The following is a 25,006-nucleotide window of genomic DNA, read 5'->3' as shown; positions in this document are numbered from 1 at the left end:
CAGAAAATCTAAAGACATGAATCAAACACAAATGAAGAAAAATTTTGCAAATTGTAATACATTATAATTAGGCACATCTCAGTTTCGGTCATTTTTGTTGATTTATATATATATATATATATATATATAAAAGAGGGATTAATAAAAGAAATTGAAGAAGCCTTCGGGAACTTAAAAGAGCCAGAGTAACGTATCTTAAGACACGCTTTACGAAATATTTTTTTCTCTATTAATTCATTAAAACTGAAATTGTGTTAACGATTCCTCCCTGCTCATTTAGGCTGGGCACTGAATGTGCTAACATAATAAGGCTTGCATATAAATCATGTTTAGCGAAAATTCAGAATAAAAATTTTAAAATCTTAGCGTAACACTGCCGCAAGATTAAGTTGTAATATGCACTAGTCCCTGGCTACCCCATCTAAAAATTTACATATAGAAATTGTTCTCTAAGAGGGCATATAAGATTTATTTCAATATTTTTGGAGCTAATAAATTTGATTTATTAACGATGTTAAAAAATAACAATACAAAAGAAAAATATTTTAAGGTTGGAAAAAAATAAAACTATTACATTTCGAACCCACTGCACTAAAACTGATACATTAATCAAATGCTTTTATTTTTTACATCAAGGACCATTTTTATTCAATATAAATGCAACACAAGCTATTCTACTAGAGCACATGAATTAACAAGTTAATGTGGACTACATCCCTAATATATGTCAAGGCTCAAAAGAAAAACCAATTTTTTTATACAATGGCGCTGATTTTGTCAAAAACAAATTATTAATACCATCTTAAAGACTTTAGCAGTATATAAGAGTGACATACGAAGAATAATGAGCATTAAGGCGGAAGAATAGTCCCTTAAAAGTGAAGCCAGCCCCCACAAATCAGAAAGCAAATAAACATGCCTTAGCACGAGGAGGAAGGGGTTGAAAGAGAACATACGAAGAAAAACCGCGCGCTCTGGCGGCAAGAGGAGACTAAGCTGCGGTACCACAACAAACATAACAGCAGATAACAGACCAAGAGATCATTGACTGCTCACTCCTGGTCGCAACTTTTCTTTTCCCTCTCCCCCTCCCCACGACCCGTCGCCATGGTGAAGAGGTACTAGAGTAGAGGGGGAAGGGAGACGGACCACGTGACTTGCGTCATATCCGCGAAAAAGTTGGACGATTGCCCGCCTCTCCGATTGGTCGGCTTCCCCCTCTCTACCACCTAAGGATCATCTATCAACGGTCGTATGTGTTGGAGCGTGTGCGTTACAGTGTGGGCAAAGAGCTGCTTCGGAACGAAAGCGTGCCTTTCGAATTGCATCTTGATTGTTGGCAACATGCGATATGTTACTGCTAATTTGTAGGTTCTTGAAAAGAATGTCTTTTTCGGCGATATTTTTTAAAGCCAGGGACATCATTAAAAAAGTTGAAATATTCCTTTATTAGAATTTCTTTGCTATATTTTTCCTCAATGAAGTATTTAAAGCATTTTGCGAATGTAATTTATGATCATCAAAATGCTGTTTAAAAAAAACACTACCTGTTCAGCTATATTTGATAAAAGGTCGATAAATTTTAATAAAGGTCAATTTGTGGTTTGAACTTAACATTTTTTAATAGAAGTAAAAATATCAAAAACTGAATCCAATTTAACGAGCATGTTTACAAGTAATACTGGAAACAAATATAAAACCTATATAAACTTTTATTGTTGCACTAATATTTATTATTCACCTGAACAAAAATGCTTTCATTAATATTATGATTTTCATAGTATTAACAATCATTAAGCAAAAACAATATGCTGCTTCTTTATGTTTTCTTCTCTAGGGCTATGCTGGCGGTTACAATCGAAGATCAGTATTTTCTAATATATCCTCAGTGCCTTTAATCAATAGGACTCAGTTGTGTTCTTTTTATAATAGAATTTAGATTTTTTTTAAAATAATGATGGGAAGCATTTAAATGAACAATCCACCAAGAATCGCATTCCACTTTGCCTAATTAAGTCATTATTCCACTTTGCCTAATTCAAGCTGAAATTGCTTAAATTATTTGTACTTCTAATATGAATATTCAATTGTCATTACATATTTCAAGAGTTATATCCTAATTTTCGCAATGAAGCACGTTAAAAATCATACAATCAAACTATCAGTTATGATTGATGAAAGACTAACTATTCTTTATCAAAGACATGCTTCAATTATGAAATATTTCGTTCAATATTAAATCAATAAAAAAAACAGTTTAATCTTTCCTCTGAATATCATTTAAGATGCATTCTGAAAAGGAATAATTTTACTGCTTATGATGCTTAAAATTTTAATGAATTCAAAACGTTTAAAGAGTAAGCAAATGTTTCATTTACCCCGGTTGACAGGCGTTATAATGAAATTAATGCTTTGAAATTTTACATTTTAATAGTGCACAGAAATCACTTAAACGTTGCATAGCAAACGAATCCGCTTCTATTAGTTTACGCCTATAGAAAAACTCCGTAAATTCGAACAATTTTCTTTTCACACAACGTCAACTAAACAATTCACAATTAGAGAAAAACCAAACATTGCCTATCCAAATATATCAACTACTTTTAATAACTAATGATTAGGCACACCAATTCAGCTTCGATTTAGTGTTTATTGGTCAAAAAGCGACGGTTGGTTATACTGCGCCAAATATATGATTATATTTAAATTCATAGCAGGTTACAAAATGGCTCGTAAACTAATAATAAAAGCAAACAAAAAAGAGATAAATATGATAATGTAATAATAAATAGATCAGATTTTAAAATTTCAAGATTTTAAAAAGAACAATCTGAACAAAATTCATTTCCTGTTTTTCTCGGCATTGGCAATTTCAAATGCCTTTGACTACAATAGCAATGTTACGCTTTTACTTTCCCGAATACATAGTACAGAGAAAATAAGTAATCGCCATATATTCGAACTCTCGATTTTTATTAATCTTCACGTTTTAGATCTCGCTGAGTTCGAAAAACACATTTCCGGAAAAAGTCCGTCTATCTCTCTGTGACAAACATAACTCAAAAACGCTTTTATTCTAGATGGCTGAAATTTAGTATACGGTCTTAATACCAAATTTGTTGGGCTCTATCAAATTTTGATTAAATTCTCTTCAGAGAAAGTCCGTCTATCCGATTGTTCGAATATAAGTTAATATGATAATTACAAAAAGAAGAGAGCTAGGTAGATAAGATTCAGTACACTGATTTAATATTTATAATGCTGACACCTGTCAAATTTTGAGCCAAATACAACTACGTGTTGATTGTCTGTCTGACTGTACTTTCAATAATAAGTAAATGCGATAATTCAAAAACGCAATGACTTAAATATATAAAATTTGGTGTGGAAATTTGTGACTACAAGTGCTCTTGTGCCAAATTTTTGCTTCAATCGATGAGAAAAATGCGTCCAAAACACAAATTCGATTTTACTACTAGACACGATAGATTCAGTAAAAATTCTAAATTCACGGCAAAAAATAATTCATAACTCTTGTATGCCAGTACCATATAAGACGTTCTCTGGCATGTTAATAAATAGAACTCGATATAATGCAACCACCCACTTAGCTATCGTTCACTCCCCGAAGTCGACATGTAGCAGAACAAAAAGCACACCCAAGCTTCCTCCTTTGTCGAACTGCATCGTTTGGTCATATAAATAAATACAACTCCCTTTTCCAGGAAATAGCTTTACCATACCTGGTCGAAAACAACATGGCAAAAGAGAGAGAAGGCCTCGATAAGCAGGAGCCCAGCAGGAGAGCTGAAACAATGATCCGTGAAGGGAAGTACATAACGCGCCGAAAAAGAGAACTTGAATGACAGGTACGGGGCAGGCGGTGAATGAAGAGGGGCAGGGCGATCGGTTCAAGGTCGATGGGTCGCGGTTACCCCCAGAGAAAGTAGACTCCGTTAGATTCGGTTAGGGGAAAGGAATGCAAGGGATCTACCCCGTGGGAGGAGGGCACAACTTGTGGTCGAGGAATTCCCCCGGTTACAATGGGACAGATAATTAACTGCCGTTGAACTCGTAGGTTTTTTTACAGAAAATAATTAAACATTGGATGTTAATATATTTTCGAAGAAAATATCTCATTCACACTGTTTATGAAAAAAACGCATGAATAAATAATGTACAGGCTTATAAGCCAAAATTAATCATTTATTTTATTCAAGAGGTTTTAACTGTTTAGCTATTTCAATATCATCAATGACACGTTGAAATCATAAAAGTAAGCTTATTCTATTCTCAGAAAATAGAGTTGAATGAAGTAAAATGTGTTATAAGATGAGCTGCCAAGCTCATCCAATTTTTACAATAAAACAATAGAAAAATAACCGAAATAAATTAAAACAAGTTAATCGTGTAAAGATTTTCCAAAATAATTTCGATACAACTAAATGCTTTAAATATCCTGAATTATGCTCTAACAATTATTACTTAAAACCTACAATAATAAAATTATAAATTCGTAGATGAACAAATACGTAGCAATGACACTTGAGAAAAACGATAGGTAGGATTATTCAAAATCGATCAATTCTATCACGATACCCCTTTATAAGATAATTATAACGGAACACTTTAAAAAATATTTCTGAAATAAAATAACGCAACCATCGCTAGTAAAATTTTTCTAAATATAGAGATCTTCAACATCTCAAAAACTCATCGAAACATGCAGCATTAGCATTACATTATATTTTTCAAACAAATTCGATTCCTTCAAATAATTTGACTGACAGTCAATTCACACTGATGGATGGAAAAGGTGATTTGTTAAGGCTCTAACGGCCATTAAAGTCTTTTCTTCCTGATGGTAAACATATATTATCAGTATTTTAAGTGAACTGATTCATTAGCGAAGAGATTAAGAAATGAACCAAGTTAGAAATTCTATGGAATTTTAAATCTTTACTTCATTTATTAACTGATTAACAAATTTCACATTAATTTAATAATACAAACAGACTTCAATATAAACGCAAACAAAAAAAATGTATCTAGATTTCACAGTACGAAAATATTTGCAGCTTGAATAAATGCAAGTGGAAAAGCTGTCCAACCACTCTTGTAAAGATTTTCTATACTTCACAGGAACATTTATTGAAAAATAAGTAGAAACATTCCATCTCTCACTCTCAGTAGAACCGCACACAACCACCTCCAATCAATCAATCATGCCTCACCATGGCAAGTGCGAAAAGTCAATACTCAAACGTGTCCGTCAAACAAGTCAAGAAGTTGAAATGTTAACCGGGCCAACACGTGTCAAGAGTCTTTTTTTGGAGACTTCCACTGAGCGGGAAACGTTTTCTAGAACCCTAATCACGTTTTATGGGTCAGCACTTCCACAGCAAGTGGAGAGGGGGTGAAATGAACTTTGGGCTGCCTTCGCAGATGGTAGGCGCTCCCTTTGATGCCTTTTGTCAGAATGAACTAATATGTAAAAGGGTTGAAAAACCCAAGAATTGGAAGAAAAAAAAATCAAGATCACTGGTAATGTTATTATAACAGACTATTTAATCCTTCGCACACCGAAAAATAATGAGATGCATTATTGTACGTATGTGAATATAAGAATTTTAGGGCTTAGATATATTGGAAACAGTAGCAGGTTCGTTATAATTTCTAAAAACTAATGTGAAAGTTTTTGCTATTACACAGTTTTTATAATAATCATTATCCAAAAAGAACAAGAAAGCGACGCATCTTGCACAATAGGTCAGACCAGATATACGCGTACAAAGAGTTAAACTACATTCTTTGATCAGAAAAGCCTGAAAACTTTTGTATCCGGTTTAGTTTCTTCCAGAATACAATAGCTGATAAAATTCAACAGAACTTGATGTTTTTCTTTATACAAAATTCATTATAATAGTAATAAGATTTTCATCCTACTTCTAATCATTTACAGTAACAAACTATGTATTTTGTATTTAATATAAGATCACACAGCCGTTCGATTAAACACACCCAAACTTGATCTGGACAAACAGCAATATATTTAGAACGAGAGAAAAACTTTCAATATAAATGAAAAGGATACTACAGAAAGATGTAAAAAAATTCAAAGAAAAATTATCTTGTGTTTTAAAATTAATTCCGAATGTTTTACATATTTTATAACTTCCTTTATGCCACTTTAACACAAAATGTCCTTTTTATTATAGTAAATTGATATTTTCACTTCATAATCTTTAGTTTCTTATCCTACAAATAACTAAAATTACGCTAAAGGCTTTTTAATTCAAAATTATTATAATCCTATCTTATAAAATGCATGATCAATAAAAACAACAGGAGTAGTTTTTGTATTTCACTTTTTGAGCATTTTTATTTTTTGCATGCACTTGTAAATTATTATTAACCACATCCACATTTGCGAATAATAGTTTAAAAAGAAAAGGTCTGATTAATTGTCGAGATGCGATTTCATACATATAAATAGCAGATTAATAAATGCGTTTAGGGTGCCTTTTTCACAACCGTTTAAAACCAAAATGCGCCACAGAGCTGTAATTGAAATTACATGTCGAATTTCGTATATTTCATTACTTTCTTGAGTTGTCGCGTTTACATGCTAGTGAAGGTACAGACTGACAGACGGTAAACCTTCTGAAAGATAAAGTACAAACTTTGATAAAGCTCTTCACTTTAAATAATAAAACTGTAAACCAAATTCCATTTACTCAAGATGTTACATTATTCAATTATTGCACTTATATGAAAGGAAAAGAACAGGCAAATTAACCTTGGATATTAAATTTGTGTAACAAATTTTATCCATTTAGCTTTTTTCGTTTTGTAGGTATGTTAACTTGTATTCGGACAGCCAACCACATAGACTTTCTCTGAATTGATTTCGTTCAAAATATGAAAGAAAATTTCAACTTTAATATAGAAACCATACATCAAATTTTATTCAACAAATTCAAAGTGCTTTTTAATTACTGTATTCACAAACAGAAAAGCGTAGTTTCAAAAATGTATTTTTCGGTCTCAGAATTTATGAGACTTAGAATTCCGTCAAAATCTTGAATTGCAATAGTTTTAAAAATAACAGTACTTTTTTTTTTTTTTTTTTTTGTATACTTTGCATACAAGAATAAAAAAATAGAGTAGGAAAAAGCATAGTGCTATATCAATTACTTGCTCTACTCGGAATTTCAATTTAAGAGAACTAAGAAACGATGGAAGGGGGAGGGGGCGTTCTTGTACTTAAGTATTAGTAAGTAGTGTAGTAAGTATTCTTGTATTAAGAAGAGAATAAGTAGAAGTGAAAGAAAATCCTTCCAAAAATGACAGAAATCTAAGACGGATAAAAGGCGTTTCTCATTGCGTCACTTTAACAATAAGTAAGCAGTAAGTAGCAAGATGGAAATCTCAGAAAACAAGCTTTAAAAAATAATTCAGTTTCCAAAGAAAAATAAATTACAAAGTAACAATTAATTTTACGCACACGAGGAAATTATATATAAAAAAATAATTTGATATTTCTGTAACCTTTCAATTCAATTCTTCCTTGTCAATTGACTGTATCTAGATACGTATAAAATCTTTCCCTTCCATGTTAAGCAGATCAAACTTCGATTCTAAGAATTTCAAACTTCGGATTAGCGACGCTCTCTCTATAGTTTATGAATATCTATAATAACGCAGTTGTTATAAACGGTCATATTAGCTATGCAGGATATGGGCTATATTGATTGATATCATTCAAATTCCACTTTATCTCACCTCACTTCACAATCGAATACTACACACAATTTTTCAAAAAAACAACATTTATTAAACTGATAATTTCTTTCTTATTAAGATGTTATATCTGATCAATTTATTAGAATATTTTATATCAATGGTTTCTCACAAAAATGGTAGATTTAACAATAAAAGAAACCATTAGAAAATATTCATTCGCATAGATAAAAGTTTGCAAAAATAGCTTAATTCAGTAAGGTTTATATTTCATATTGAAGCAACACGAGATTTATTTCAAGAAGGATCTCGTAATTTGAACCGTGATCAAATGTTGAGGAATAAAAACCTGAACAAGCAATCTCCTCTCCAAATTAGCGTTATATTAGAGGACAGCATCTGATCCAACAAATTTAACATATAGCAGGTCCCCTTATACTATCATTCTTCGAGAGGACCGGGTTTTGCACTTGAAGAAGAAAAAGAGGCTTTACCACCAGCTTAAAGAGGTAAATAAGAAATTTATATCAATGTTAAGTGCATTATGATATATTTATAAATTTCTCTAATTTTAAAAATTACTTTTGTAATTCTCATAACAGCAATGTAAACGAAATGGGTGACCATTTTACAAATTTCTGTTTTTGTAATGAAAAATAGTTAAACAATCGAAATGCCGTCATTGATTTAATTCATTGCAACCAACATGTTAATGTTATCTAAAAAGGTACACTTGCAAACTTACTAGAAGTAATCAACAAGTACAAGAATTCCCAAATAACGCTAGAGAGGTAGTCTTAGGTGAACACGGTTGAGGTGAAAAGGGGGTGGAGAACAGCGTGCGAGCAGACAGTCGCGTGTCTTCTTAAATGTTTTGGGCACGCACGCTTCGTATTATCGCTTCAGTCTCGGGATTTCAGAACCGAAGAGTTGATTGCGGCCCGTAAGATTCTGGTTGGCTATTATACGAAACAGAACAATAATACAAGCGTTAAACGAATAGGTTTTGTATTTATCTTAATAGTATTTACCGTACAGTGTCACGTTTTCAGAAAGGGGCCTTTAAATTCAGATTTGTCAAAGTCGAAAGTATCCAAATGCTACAAATCACGTTTATCATGATCAATAAAGTACATATCTTTATGATCCAAGCAACACATTAATTACTAAGCAAGAAACATTTGATAAAATTTATCCATACTTTACTTTTTTTTAAATCCAATTATTGAGAATGGTTATACTAAGTTTTGATGACAGCATATCGTATCAAAATTGGATGGATATCAGTAAATTATAAATAGGATTTCTGTGAATAAGATATTCTCCAATACAGAAAATATTAATTCTAGGAAAATTGACTCCAAGTTCCAAAAGAACAGCCATAATTCCAGTCCAATATTTTCTCATGGCCCACGTAAAAACTAAGACCCTAGTTATTTCAAATTTGTAAATATACGAACTTGATACATTTGGGTAATTAAGTCACTTAAAAACATTTATACTCGGGGTATAAAAACGATGAAAAATAACCAAAAAAATTAAATCATGTTTTACTATAAAATATTTTATTATAGCTTTGTTTATATTACAATCAATAATAATAACATTTCGTAAAAAAACAAGTATATAATTGAGTTTCAATGTTTTTAATCAGATCTTCCTTCTTCTCCCCGCCCCTTCTTTTCCTGTCACGATACCCAAGATCACGTAATTCAATTTTTTTTAAAAATAGTCGAGATTAATAATTTGTAGATTATTTAGAATTGTTTCGCTCGATATCTTTTGAATTTCATTTCGAAATATTATCCATAAGTTGTCATCATTAAATCTGAAGATTACGAACTGTTTAACGATTTGATACTTGCAAAAATATTTTAATTAAACTTGTATATATTTTTACAATAAACCCAAGGACATTAATCTCAGTTTTCAATTTATTTCTCACATTTTCCTTTTCGATTTTACATGACAATTCTGATGAACTGTGGACAAGAATTTTATTAGCATATAAATAAGTAAAATTTAAGAAAGTTTTTAATGTATTTGGATACCTAATTTAATATTAAAGGTATCCAACTACGTTCGAAGGTTTTTAAATAAAATGATGTTTAAGCATTATATTTCAAATGACATTTATGCAAACACAATAATATTATACAAAAATATTTCATAATTAAAAGAGATTAAGAAAATGTAGAATTTTTTGCTCCGAATTTGAACTTTTTTTTTTTTTCCCATTTAAAAATCCATTCCCAATCGCAAACAAATACCCAGAACGGTATAATCATTCGGGAAATATAGTGACTGATGTGTTACCTAGAGTCTCAAGCAAAAAGCTCAATGAATAACTCAAAATTTTATCAAATTACGTATAGTGTAAAATCATAAATTTTTATCTTTTTGTCAAAGCTTTAAAAAGTTCATAATTTTACAACAATTCCTAACTGCACTTATATTTTGATTCATTTCCTAAACAGAATGATACAAAAATGACAATTAAATGTCTGCAACATTTCTGATTAATATTTCAAAAAATATTTCAATAAACAAGTTTTTTTTTAAACCATATTTTGAGAAAAATGAGTTTAAAATTTCTTTTTAATTTTCAATGAGACGATGGAAAGAGGGACGGGGAGATTTCTTCATAATTTCCTAGACTAGCAGATTATTTCATATTTTTCTTAAATGTGCATGACTTTTTTTAAATTTTAAATTTTTAACCCCTCCCCCTCTTTTTCACTTTTATGAGAATGTATTGTGATTCACAAGGCAGCTGGTATCGGAAGATTTCAATATTTCATTTTTTTTAAACTTAAAAACATATATTAACTAACTTATTTATAAATTTAGATTAACTAAACTGAAGATATTTTTATCAATTAGTATTTGTCATAAATACAATTTAAACTCTTTCAATGCGTTTATTGCAAGAAATTGCAGCATCAGTGAAAAATCAAGATATTTTAGTGATTTAGAATTATCTAAATTTGCAACAATGCCTTCAAAAACAAAGAAATTCAAATTGAAATTATTTCAAATAATATATGATAAAAAATGTACAAAAAAAATTTGAAATCTAAAAAATATGATGAAAAAATACTTATAATATTGACTACAATTTCATTTCAAATTATAGTAGATTTAAAATAAAAAATTCCTTTGAGAAAATAAAACATCAAATAGTTTTTTTTTAAAAACAACTCTCGATCAAAAGAAAAAAAAAAAAAAAAAAAAAAGAGCTTTTAACAAAAAGGGATACCCTAAATGTAGAATATGATTAGCTAAATAATATTAACATCTCGTTTTGAAATAAGTGCTATTTTGAAATAGAGGGCAGATAACGCGGGAGGATACTAAACCAGTATTTCCACACTTTCGCGTCGTATCAGAAAAGAAAGGTCCCAAGACGCATATATACGGCAGATATTCCGCTAAACCGGGTCTCGAATCCTTTCGGTAGAATAGTTATCACTTGACGAAATTATTTTAAATATAAACATATGTCTAAATCTATAAGGGGGGGGGGGGGGGGGAGATAAATGCAAAGAAAAAAAAATTCTATTATAAAACACAAAGCTTTTAAAAACAAATAAAATAATTTGCAACTATTTTTACTTACGCGTATCAAAACCGAAGAGCCAATTTTAATATTACGTAATGTTATTTTAAAAAAAACAAGAAAAAAACGTTGGCAAAAAAAAAAAAAAAAAAAAAAAAAGGTTTTCAACACCTGCTTGATTTTAATGCGAAGGTAAATTTTGCACCTGCAATTCAGCCAGAAACATCATTACTCAACTAACTTGAAATAATATAGCAGTTCCAAATCTACTTTCCTGCTGTGAAATTATAAAAATAGAGTTTTTTTTTTTTTTTTCAATCTTACTGAGAAAGAATCAAAAAATGAACTCAAATAACTAATCGGCGAAAAATTGGTTTTCATGAATCTGTCATATATATATGATGACAAAATTTTGAAAAAGAAAATTTTACTTACAAAAATAAAATAATAATTTGGCGGATGACGACAATCGAGGACTAAGAAAAGTCAAAAGTCACATCGAACGATGAATCAGCAGGTTTCACCTTCACTAGCACACGTTATGTCGTCAGGTGTGTTCATGTCGTAAGACAAAACCAGTAAGAAATAGAAAAAAAACATGAACGAAAAGAAAAGCAGTAGGTTCCTTTATCAAGGTCAAACCAACGACGACATTACTTGAATCAACGAAATGAAATATCGTCAATCAACTAAGAACAATAAATACAAAAATTTTTTTAAAAAATAAGCGCCATTTTAGCGTTTCATCATCTCATGTTCTTCTCAGTACATTAGAATACTGCCATTTTTCTGCAAATAAAATTAAAAATCTGAAGGGATCTGTTCACACTGTAAGGCTAAAGTTCACATATTTCAATAAAATGGTAATATGGTTAGGTCGAGTTCTGTTAGTTTGTAAAAACAGATCAGTGCACATACTGAAAGTCAAGGATAAGACTTTATATTTTATTCTAATAAAATTGTAAAATAAGGTTTCCAGGTGTTCATACAATTTTATACACGGTTTTAATTCTCCCCCCCCCCCGAAAAAAAAATGGGGAGGGACTTTAACTCGTAATGTGAAAGGGTTTAAGAAAAAGACTTTTGTCTCATTTCTTTTACCATTTTCAAGTTTATCCTTTACATACATTGAAACTATTCACAACGAAAACTAATTTACAACTTAAAATTAACACTTACATAGTCATGAAAAGCTTTAGCTTCACTAGAGTGTTCACAGGTGTCTCTCCTTTCAGGAGCAGCACAGTATAAGTCCCAAAATACACTGAAAATAAAATATTAAAGATTATTTCAAGATTAAATAAGGCATATGAAAAAATGAATTAAAGAGAATATAATTTAAATATTGAAAGGAAGAAAAGCTTGACCTTTTTATATTGCACATAAGAAAGAAATCAATTAAGACAAATAACAAAGACAGACCGATAAGACGACACGTCATGTATCGAAATATCCTATCATGTGATGCGACATGTAATATTTTGCCCGTTTTATGTCTATATGATTAGCAATGGTTTCGAAATTTAAAGACATGCATCATATTTATTTCTAATATCTGCTTTTTTTAAAAATTTATTCATTTAAAATTAGTTTTGTTCACAGCTCAATCCAAATCAATGACGTAGGATGTATTGCATCACTTACTAAAATTTTCAAAAGCAAAAAAAAGGTTGCATTTTATATGCTTATTTTACATGTTAATCTATACAGATTTATATAAAACAATTATTTGCAAGAAAAAAAATTTCAAAAACGTTTCAAAGGTTAACCGTTGAACCACATATTTCAAATTTGGCTAGCACTTAAAAACAATTTCATATAAAAGAATAAAGAATGGAGACGACTAATTGCTGTAAAAGAGCATTTAATCAAAATTCTGATTTCAAAACGGAATATCTAGGTGATTTTGGTGGTATAACTTGCCTTTTAGCTCCTCCTCAATGATCATACATATGGGAAACGAATCATCGCTTCTTAAACTTTTAAGTTCAAATTAAGTCATTAAAAAGGTATTAAAATTCAATAAAGAAATTTCACATCATCCATTAACACCACGTATTCTGTATTATATTTGAAACAGTTAAGACAGTACATTTTCCGAAACGGAAAATGTCATCTAATTAGAAAATAATAATAATAAAGCACAGTAAAGGGATGTAATATCACGCTTTGTACGTGATTGTGATTTAAAAAAAATTTACAGCATCTAAATAAATTCTTTAATCGTCAACAATGTTGTCTACAGACACTGATATGCATAACAAATCCTGACTTTCATTACCAATACGGAACTTAAAATGTATTATAATCATTTTAAATATCCAAATATACTCATTTCAATGCTTCAATCTAATACTACAAATACTTCAAAACTACAATTAAATCTGAAACTTATACAAAAGGTGTAGTATAAAATGCACATACTGAATAAATAAGTTAAGTATTTAGAATTGTGTTTAATTAATGAATTCTTATAAATATTATTCTTATATTTTAATCTATTTAAAATACTACCTAGAAATCTGTATACGAAGGCATGCTGACAATATCCATGTAAAGCATGTACTGTAAATCTCCCATACGAAACAATGTAAAAATGTTTCAACCGCGCAACCGCGCCAAATGAAAGGTTAATGGCAAAACAAAATAACCTTAACAACTGTCAATATTTGAAAATGTATATTACAATAACTTTAAGAAATGTGGAAGAAGAATGATAATTATTTAATATACGACAAATAAAACTAAAAGAATATGAATAACTTAAATTTTAATCGTACAGACAGGAATGGTTATTTAAATAAAAAAAATATCCTTTAATTAATTCAGTTATAAAACACACTATAATTTCCCAACATCAAAAGCTCTTCAATATTTAAATATGACTGATGTTCTGAACTGCAGCAAGGACAACTTGATACAATATCAATTACCATACAAACAAAGCTTATCAGAAACTATTATACTATTACATGTAAATTTGCATTCCGTGAAATGAATTTTTCTTTTTTCAGTTCGGATCGATAGTTTTATTTCTTCTCTCTATTTAGATAACATATGTAGATTAAATGGAAACTAAAATTAATCCCTTGTACTGGAATAACGAGTACGACTAGCCATAAACTTTCTTGAGTAAATTGACAATGACGAGCAGCACTTGCCAGAAATTATTGATGCTTTTTAGAAAAAGTTTTATTGATGGAAAAGAGCAGATTTTTAATTACAATTAAAAAATAACTATATTCCCAGTCTCTGGCTTAGGTGTGTGACGCTTTAGTTTTTAAAACGATTTTTAAAAAATGTAACAACTAGAAATGACAATCTGAAATTACTATTTTGTAAAGTTAAAAACTTAAATTATTTGATATTTACAACTGAAATTATTGGATTACTTTCATGCTTTTCGAATTAAATAAAAAATTCATTGAAAACAACATGAAATAACTTTGTTAATTATCTATCAAGATATCGTACTAAATGCCTTCATAATTATCATACACTTGGCAAAAACCGAATTAAATATTAAACCATTTTTCAATTTATAATTTTTTTTCTGAAGTAGTAAAACTACTAATGAAATTTTTTTTCAATAAAAGCATCATTTCAACTTTTTGACAATTTCAATTTTTGCATGATATTAAAAATAATCATTTGTTGAAATCAAGTATCAAGCATAACAGAAAGAAACAGTTTATTAAAAAAAAATCTTGTTTCATAATTTAATGTTTGACAGCATTAATTTTTTTAAAAATTCCATTTATGATTTAACTAAAAGAAAAACGAAATTCTTGATATTTACTAAAATTGCAAAAAAAAAAAAAATCGATATCATGATTACCAAAAGAATTTTTTTAAAAAAATACATACTGCGCGGCAGTTTGTGTAATGTGGGTGGAGGGGAATCGTGGAAACTTAAAATTATTCATTGCTATAATGATAAAATATCATCAACAAACAAACATTAAGCATATCTGAACTCAACCAGGAATGAAAACTCGTAACTAAAATGTAATAAATATATTTATTTTTTTTTTGGGGGGGGGGGAGGATTTTCTTTTAATATGATTTCTCTGTATATATCCAACTTCAAAACAAGTCTCAGATTAAAACTGCTAGTCCGACAGACAATTCTGATATAATTCCGTCGTATAATCAGTAGTAGTATAACGACATAAGTAAAGAATTGTAAAATAAAAGCGTTACTATATAGTTAAATATATAAATGGCAAATATTAAGAATATAGTTGATGATATAACCCAATAGAAGACCATGCATTACAAATAGATTGCATGGATACATTTTATTTCAAGAAAACTAGACAGCTAAAAATAACCCCTTGCAATTATTTATATATAATCCGATGAAATTCAATTTGGATTCCGAGATATGTAGAATTACAGCAATTTTCTACAAGATAATTACATCCCTGAATTTAATTTAAATACAGATTTCGGCATATAAATAAATGCTAATTGTGATAAATGAGTTAGGAAGACATTTGAAATTAAGCTGCAATGCATCTTTTAGAATAAAATTTGAAATATAATCTGGTTTTATTTTGAAAGAAAAAAAAAAATGATGAACATAAAACTCAGTTTTCTATTGAATAGTGGGTTTTGTTGTTGTTGTTACTTATTATTTGGTGCAAATACCATTTTGAGATTATATGAAAGATCTCGTGACCTTCTAAATGGACACTTTACTCTCTAAATTTCCATGCCACACCAGAGAATATCTACTCCCCACTACTGTATTGCGCAAACAGATGCTATTTATTGTATAGTGCAAACATGTTATTTATGATTCATATAGAATTATAAAGAAGAATTCCTACACCGATTTATAAATGAAAAGACATGTTAGGAACATTGGGAAAAATCTCTTCAATCCTTTTGTAATCTATATGCGCAATATAGATAATATACAAAAAAATTTATGAACCGCCGAATTGGAATTGAATTTTAGGATCACTTACAAATAAATATCTCTATCTCTTTAAAGAACTAAGATCCGTCTCATTACATAGAATATTTTATAACAGAAATTGTCACAAAACAAATTCCGTCAACAAATTTGATATTGGCGATACGAGAACATGAGTGAATTTCCTTCAAAAATAAAACTTAATCAGAGACATGACATGCTTTTTTAGAATGCCTGTAATATAAGATCTCCTGTAAAAAAGCAAAACGCATTTCAGATTGTTCGCCAGACGGATGCGTTTCATACGCTCGTTGCAACACAAGATGGAGACTGTGAGACTGACGAAATACCTATTGCATTATTGAGGTTTCTCAACAAAAAGTGGAAAGTTAAATTATGAAATATCATTAAAAGAAAAAGTAAATAACATAGCTGACATTTAAAATATATGATAATTCTGAACTATTATTAAATTGTGTTTTCGTGATAAATATGTCAGAAACTGAGGCTTGAATTTGGAATATTCACTCTATTATTAAATAAAAGTAGATTACGGTATATAAAATTAAAATAAAATCAGGTTTTGTTTTCAGAAAAACATAATAGGTATCAAAACCGAAACAAGAACCATACTTTTTGATTCCCAAAAAGCGTGCTACTCGCTCAACATATCTAAACAGAAACATGACTTTTAAATCAACCTGTTCTCCCCACACTACCGTTTAAAATTTCCAAGCTTTGAAAGAGAAAGCTGCAACTATAGGTCGAGCAATTTAAATAACGGTAAAAGTTGACAATCGTGGGTGAGGTTAAAGGGGGATCGCCAGCGGAAAGAGGGTCAGAGGCGCCGGATAAACAAGGGACAAAGGGACGGGAAACGGTCGTCGGTTCCGCCGTACGAGGTCGCAAACATCTCGGCAGCTGTGTGACTGAGTCCCTGGCTGCAGGGTTGCACTTAAGAGACGTCGCCAATACCGCCAACTTCTAGAACAGCTGCAGTGAAGTCCCCGAGTAGAAAAACAACTGGCCTGTAGAGATGCGCGGGATTTTTAAATAGTTCCGGACACGTGGTTTGTGCAAATGCACAGCCGTTCGATACACACTTCGCTCATTATTTACAAACGTAAACTCGCTCTCCAAAAAAGACCAGTAAATCGAAATCGTGCAACTCGAATCCAAATTTTCCTTCTGAAGCGGAAAAGTTCGAACTTCTTTTTTTTTTTTATGTCGGAAAGTCACTTGTTCCGATTGGTTCTTTTGTCAAAATAATAAAAAAAATTCCTTTGAACTATTACCAGCAATGTATGAAATGAAGGCATATATAGAATACCAAGAATTTCAAGGAAAGGTGGGCATTTTTAACCAAAATATGAAATAATTATCCATTTACTGTAAGTATTGCTTGTCATTCTATAGACAATAGATATTATTTTCATCGCCTTTACTAGAATAGCCACAGGAATTATAAATTTTTTAACGACACTTTGGGCATGCATGTGCATCAAAGGCTTTCAACTCGACAATAAATAGGAGAAACGGAAATCTCTTCGATAAGTATGTGACCATCATATTGTTTTAATGCGCCATCAAATATCATCCTATCCATGATTTTTTTAAACAAGCATTTTTTCTTGCATCGGAGATGGATTTTATACATTTCCAGCTAATTTTCGGCATTCTATAAAATGTATAGATATTCTTCAGAATGCCGGTTTTCATACATTGACGGTAATAGATTCATTGTGTGTTTGCGGTTTTGTTTATCGCATTTAATATAATTTAGGTAAAAGTAAATAAAATGGAGTTAACATAATTACATGAAAGTTAACTAGATCACCGCATTTCAAAATACATTGAAATCGACAAAAACAAAAATTCTATTTGATTTTGATTTTTAAATGTATCTTTATGTCATATTTCGGAAGATAGCGCTAAATAAAAATTAACCTTTTGTATAAAACGAGGCATGAATATATTTCCCAATAATTCATGAAATTATTCAGGAAGATACGATAAATTATTACATCTAGTAAGCGAACATCGGTTGAAATAGCTTCGACTTACTCGAATATTTCCCAATACTGAGCATTATGTATTTAGATTTGTCGTACAGAGAAGAGAAAATGCATTTTGAAATAGCATCTTTTTTCTTTTGGAGCCTTTCCTTAAAATTTGATACGGTTATGTTGAAATTCCTTACCAAATTTCCTTAGTTTAATTCGTCCCATTTTTTATTTTCTTATTATTACAGAAAGACATAATTCCAAAAACAGTTTTTCATGATAAAAATTGAAAAGCGGATAACTAAGCGGTCATTTTTTTTTTTAACAATAACAATACTTTCTTTTTTGTATGCTTAGTATGTAAAAAAGATAAAATATAAAAATTTATTAAAGTGTTAAATAAAAGAGTTCTTTTTTTTTTTTTTTTTTTAGTTTTGTAAGATTACATGGCAATGCATTTATAAAATCAATAATTAACAAAATTTAATTATTATTTTATATGATTCTAGCAGATCTGATCAAGGTTTTTTTCCCCCATCATACAACAAATTCAAGGTAGGTAGGTTGAAATTATATCGTGGAGAAAAAAAAAAAAAAAAAATTTTTTTTCAAGTAATTAAAGTAATTTCTGCATTCTTTTAATATCGCTATTAACTAACATATATTTAAATTTCTGCGTATGGATTTGTGAAATATTGTATTATGTATGTTAAAGATATAACTTCGCGTTTTAAAACTATGGAAACAAATGTGTTTGCATTTCACTGCGTAAATGGGATTTATTTTAACGAAACAGTTGCTTTATAAACATAGAAAACTAACACAGTTTCTTAAAATAAACGAAATATGCACATCTGATAAGAAATATATGGTTTAGTTCCAATTTCACAAATTTTTTTTAAATAGCTTTATAAGAAAACTTCTGAAACCGAAATTGATGATTGGTCTAAATTTTATAGGAAGAAAAGAAAAATGCAACTTTATTTCTTACGATTTTTTACTTTTTTTAAAAGTGAAAACGGCTGTAAAAGTTCGGAATAAAAATTATAAAAGTTGTTTTGAACAGATTTAAAAATAACAAGTCTAGATTCTACACTTTAGGTGAATCATTAATAAAGAAAACAAATTCTCATTCAGCTAAATCTCATTAAGAAAAAAAAATCATATTAATTTTCAGCATTATCACACACCTCAAACACAAAAATTTATCTTATATAGATTTTTCAGAAAATTAATAATGCTATGCCAACAGAAGAAACTAGAGATATTAAATTATGGATCATTGTAAGTAATTATTTTGTTGAACGGAGTGGATGTTATATTGTAGCCACTATCTTGAAAAGGTGTTTCTGTTTTTACTAACAAAGCATTTATTAAAATTATGAACTAAAAAAAAAATTGTACATTAATCGAAAATTAAATTCTCAAAAATTCCCGTACTATTGTATGGAAAAATTGATCGACGAAAATAGAATTTTTAAAATTAAATGATTGCGAATACATGGTTTTTATTTTTGTTAATCAATTATTACTTAACAGGGGAAAAATAAAATTTTAAAGAAGATTCAAAATAACTCTTTATTCCTCACAGAAATAGTTTTAATTAAAGTTCCAGTAAAAATCGCTTATCATTTATTTCACCGTTTAATAAGAAGAAGAAGATCCGCCATTCTTTTAAATAAGTCATTCGCAATTGCCTAACTTCTGCCGATTATGTTACAACAAATTTTATTATAATTAAAAATCCTCAAGTTTCGCAAAATAAATAAATAAATAAAACAACTTGTAAAGGATCAAATATCATCCAAAGCTTGAAAATAAGCATATCATTCATTGCACGCGATTAAATTACAAATAACGTTATCATTTAAATTTTTCTTTGAAAATCCATGAAGAGTAAAATATTCAATGCTTTATAAGTGGATCATATCGGAATTTTAACCTTTTACAGAACATATATCTACAAGAACAATATATCAACATATATCTACTTGAACAAGAATAATGAATGTAAAAAATAAATTCATCTTTTGGGGAGGGGGGGATAAAAACACAAGCACTCTCATAAAAAAAATACGAGCACTGATATACCTATTAGCATTCTTGTAAAGAATAAATTAAATTCATTAAGTAAACAAAAAAGATGAAAAAAAATTCTTTCTAATTTCGCCTGTTAAAAATTTATTTTGAACTAAATCTAGAATCCGAAATTATTATTATTATTATTTTGAAACATATATTTTCAATTGTTCTACTCACCAGTGACGAATTTTGGCACTTTGTGGTCCTATGTAATGCTCATTTTGTGGCCCTGTTTGGATTTTTATTTTAGCATCTTTTTTAACTTAATCGATATGTTAATAATTTTTTAATATTTATTATGCCTCATGACTGCATATCTTTCATGTTCGTAAACTATATCATTTAAGTCGATGCTCGACATCTACAAATATTGTAATAACTAAGTGAACGTAATAGAACAAATTGAATCTCATTTTAACTGAAAACGTAAATATTATCGTACTATTTTACAATTTAAAGAATTCATATTTTTTCAAAATTATTTATTTGGCAAACAGACTAAGAATTTTTGCAATCAGCTTGTTGTGGCTCCTACTTATCCTAGTGGTCAATGCCAGCTGCCTCGTCGTAAATTCGGAATGCTGTTCAAAATAACAATATTTTTTTATTATTTTCATTATTTGTTGCAAATTATCATTATTTGAGTTTCCAAGGTGATATATTTAAAGATTAGAACAAATTAAGGGGGGGGGAGGGTCAAGTCGTACTTAATAAAATGCACATTATATAATCGCTACAAATATAATAAAAAAACCCAATCAAATAATATAAAAACAACTTACAATGCTAAGTACTGAATACCTCATAAGAAACTAACGTTTTACTTTATAGCAGACAAACCACTTATTGCGTTGGCGTACCAAATCCTCCCTAAACTTCTCACGGGGCCTCCCTTACAAAGAAAAAAAGTCTGAAGGTTAAGATATCGCCTCCTTTGAACATCTAAAGGGGCCGAGGAAAGGCGCATAAATAAGGCCTGGAAATGGAATTTATGGCGCTTCTGGTCTTTCCCATTTCGAGTTCACACGTCCATAAGGCCTACGACTGACTTCCATTGCCGAGATAAAGAGGCCTTTCAATGGGGATGCATTGTGTGTACGGCCTAAATAGATTTACAATTGTAACTGGGTGTTTGGCGAAAATTTCACGCCACTAATCGTTGAAATGACGCGCATTCTGCGAATTAACGAACACTGAAAATGATTTTAGAAGAGACCGTAATGAATTGTAGCCATAATTTGTTTGCAACAGCTTTTAAATAATGTTATGGCATATAAAATGGTCGAAAAATTAAATTACAAATACAATTTATACTTAATATTTCTTTTAAACTGAAACATAAAATCTGTCATGATTTTATATTGTTTGAGCGAACCTTCACATCAAAGTAGAAATTCTTTATCACATGAATTTTAGTTGGTGATTTAAACTGTTAAGAATTTAATAATATTTATTAGTAAGTTCTGAAAATAGAAATTCGGAACAAAACCGAATTCGTACACTATGCTAAATGGATGGGGGGGGTGTGAAGGTGAGAGGCGTTTGAATTAATCAGACTTAAAGGAATCAATGTTACATATACGTTATAATCGGAGGAAATAAAAACGGATTTCATTATCTGACCATGAAACCTCGGGAGAAAGGTTCATTTATTAATTATCCCACTGCAATAAGTTTCATCTCTCATCAACAAAATTTGCTTCACAAACAAATTTTTAGGTTAACCCAGTAACTGCTTTATTTTCTCTGCTATATAATTAAATGATACGCTTTATTTTGGTAAATTTTTGTCATTTTGATTCGAATAACAATCAACAGTATACTTACGAAATTCGTCTATTCTGTATAATTTATGTATACAATTATGGCATTCATAAATGCTTAAATATTGTTTAAAAGTGTAAAATGGGATAAATCGATGTATGTAAAGGGTTTGCCCTCATCAAAGCATTCCAAATACGAGGCCTAACTATGATAACTTATTAAAATGAAGCTCAAATCCACACACACACAACAACAAAAAAAGAAGATAATACGTCTTTACGTCTTATTTATTCAGACATGAAATAGATTTGGAATGACAGAAAAAAAAAAGCTGAACTTCCCAAAATAATGAATTTGCCAAATATACACACAGAAGTAAAATAAATATAATTAATAGAACAATAAAATTAAATAAGTTTACATAAAAAGGATTTTAGATTTAAAATTATCCTTCAAATTGCTTTTAATATCATCTAACAAAGATAGGTATTTAAGTTTAAAATATAAGTAGCCCTCATACTTAAAAGAATACGTATTGGTACTCAAAAATACATTATATTAAAGCGATCAAGATATCAAAATAGTGTGCTACCGGTTCATAACGGAATTTCAATATTATTTCTAAATATTTTTGTAAAACTAATATCAAAATGACCAATAAAATTAGTGTTGCAGAATGTCGAGAGTTATTTCCTAACATTTGAAAAATCATACAATTCATACGGACATAATTTAGCAAGGGGAAATGTCAAGTATTTAAAGAGAAAGAAAGAAATTATTATAACGAGACTTAAATAAACAATGCAAAAAAACAATGAATACAATAAACAATTTAATATACCATAAATTTTGAATTAAATTGTACGTAATTTCAATTTACATTTTAAAAAAATAAGAAATTTTGAGAATTGAATATATTATATGCAATTCTCGAAATTTCGTAAAATTACCAGCACCCCAAAACTAAATGACATGGAACATAAAAAGGTAATAAGAAATTATCATTAAAAAATAATGGGAAAAAATTGTACAAGTTTGCATTTGAATTTTACTACAGAATACTTTTGGTAGGACCTGAAATCAAATTAAAAATGGATATCTTTATAGCTTTGCAAAAATATTTTTAGCAGTCAGGTGGTCTCAACTAATTTAATATGCACAAATCCCTTTTTATTTTAATGCCTTCAAATATCGAGTCCAATCAAAAGCAAAATTGATATTATACAAAAGCATTTAATCCCTTAACCGGTTTGGCCGTAAGCTGTGCATCTACCGATTTACTGCATTTTTACAGTTTTAAACAAACATCAGGCCATTGACAGCATGTTACGATTCTAATACAAAAATTGCATGGAATACATAAATGTCCTAAAAGTATTCGATTAATTTTCATTTAAATCAAAATGACAAAAAAAAAATCGAAAACACATTATATTAATTTAGATAGCAGAGAAAATAAACCAGCTAAGGGCTTATTAATGATGTTTCAAGTCGATCTGCAAAAAATGAAATTGCCTGTGCACTAACCGATTCCATTATACACATAATTTTTATACCACGCGGATACCAGTAAAACAAAATCGAGCTTTCTCGCACACATACACAAAGATATAGACTTTTTAATGATACTTAGATACATTGAAAGATATTTCAAATTGATAATAAAAGAAGACTACGATTGTTTCCACAGAAACCAAATACATTCATTCAGGTCCCTCCCACTTCTCCAAAATGAGAATGTATGTTGATTGCTTTCGTAGATGTGATCCAAATATGCAAGTGGACACTGGTGACAGAAATGTATTGGTGACACATTGGGAGTTCGCGTGATACGAAGATATATGTGACTGAACGTCGAGACTGAGATTGATCCTGGCACAAACTCTAAATTACACTCGGCCGGCGAAAAAGCCGAGGATGCACTTGAGATATATCATGATAACCTTTCTTGTTATTAGCGATTTAAAAGGGGAATTACAATGAAGAATCAAATATTATATCTTGTTCTAATATGGATATGTTCACGATATGTTCAATATTCTAAAGGGCAGATAACTTCTCGAGGATATTGTAGCAATGTTATTGGACATTTTGTGCCTTTCTCCTCCCATTCATCATATTTGACTTCAAAAAGTTGTATAAATGCAGTAACGTCTCGTTTCCATAACACACGGGACCGATATATTCTTCAATCCCCCATGCTCTCCGGTTGGTACGCCACTGCTTTCAGCCTTGAGATTTTACAAATCCTGAATGTGACGAGCCCATTTTGGGAACGATAAAGAATAGCGCTGAAATTTAATTTAAATAAATAAATACTAGAGATTAAATTTTTGAACGTGTTTAATGATTAAAAAGAGAAAGACAAGTTTCAATACATTTTAGAATCACAGAAAAAAAATCAGAAATCAAATAACTTTGATTTTATCGCATTTAAAATCGTTTACCAACATTTTAGCTAAATTGGTTTCAGAAGCTTTAAACGTGTTTTAAAATATTAAAGAACTTAACACAGGTTGCTACATTCAGTCTCTTGATTATCTTTATTTGTAATAAATTTGCATACGTGCGTGCGTGTTGGCATCCTATAGGCTAGATTGTTTGACCTAGAGCTAACACACTTTGCACATATATAATTTGGAATATGGAAATATGCACATCGGAGAGATTTTTTTTTTAAATTTTAATTGAAAATTAAGTAAAATTTTAGAGTGTTTCCGCTATAATTTCAGTAAATATTACAGTACAAAAATTATTTTTCATCGACACAAAATTCGAAAAATTATCCTTTCAATCATGTCAATTCTTTCGTCATATAAGTATTTTTTTTTTTCCTATATTTAATCTGCTTTTAAAAAAAATATTGAAGCATATTCTTATAAGAATTCAAAGAATTCTGAAGGAATGTTAAATTATCACGAATGATAATAG

General features: G+C 29.7%; 1 protein-coding gene across 3 annotated transcripts in view; it reads right to left on the bottom strand.

Annotated features, from left to right (window-relative positions):
• LOC129976742 (single-stranded DNA-binding protein 3-like) overlaps positions 1-25,006 on the bottom strand; it is a 297,319-nt gene that overhangs the window by 252,539 nt on the left and 19,774 nt on the right. For all 3 annotated transcript variants that reach the window (XM_056090468.1, XM_056090469.1, XM_056090471.1), the window contains exon 4: positions 12,482-12,566. In XM_056090468.1, coding sequence (XP_055946443.1) covers positions 12,482-12,566 — 85 coding nt within the window. The remainder of the gene's footprint in view (positions 1-12,481; positions 12,567-25,006) is intronic.

The sequence above is a fragment of the Argiope bruennichi genome, chromosome 7 (genome assembly GCF_947563725.1).
Source record: "Argiope bruennichi chromosome 7, qqArgBrue1.1, whole genome shotgun sequence".
Classification (NCBI taxonomy): domain Eukaryota; kingdom Metazoa; phylum Arthropoda; class Arachnida; order Araneae; family Araneidae; genus Argiope; species Argiope bruennichi.
Note: the sequence above shows the minus strand (reverse complement) of the source record. Positions and strands in the feature narration are given on the sequence as shown.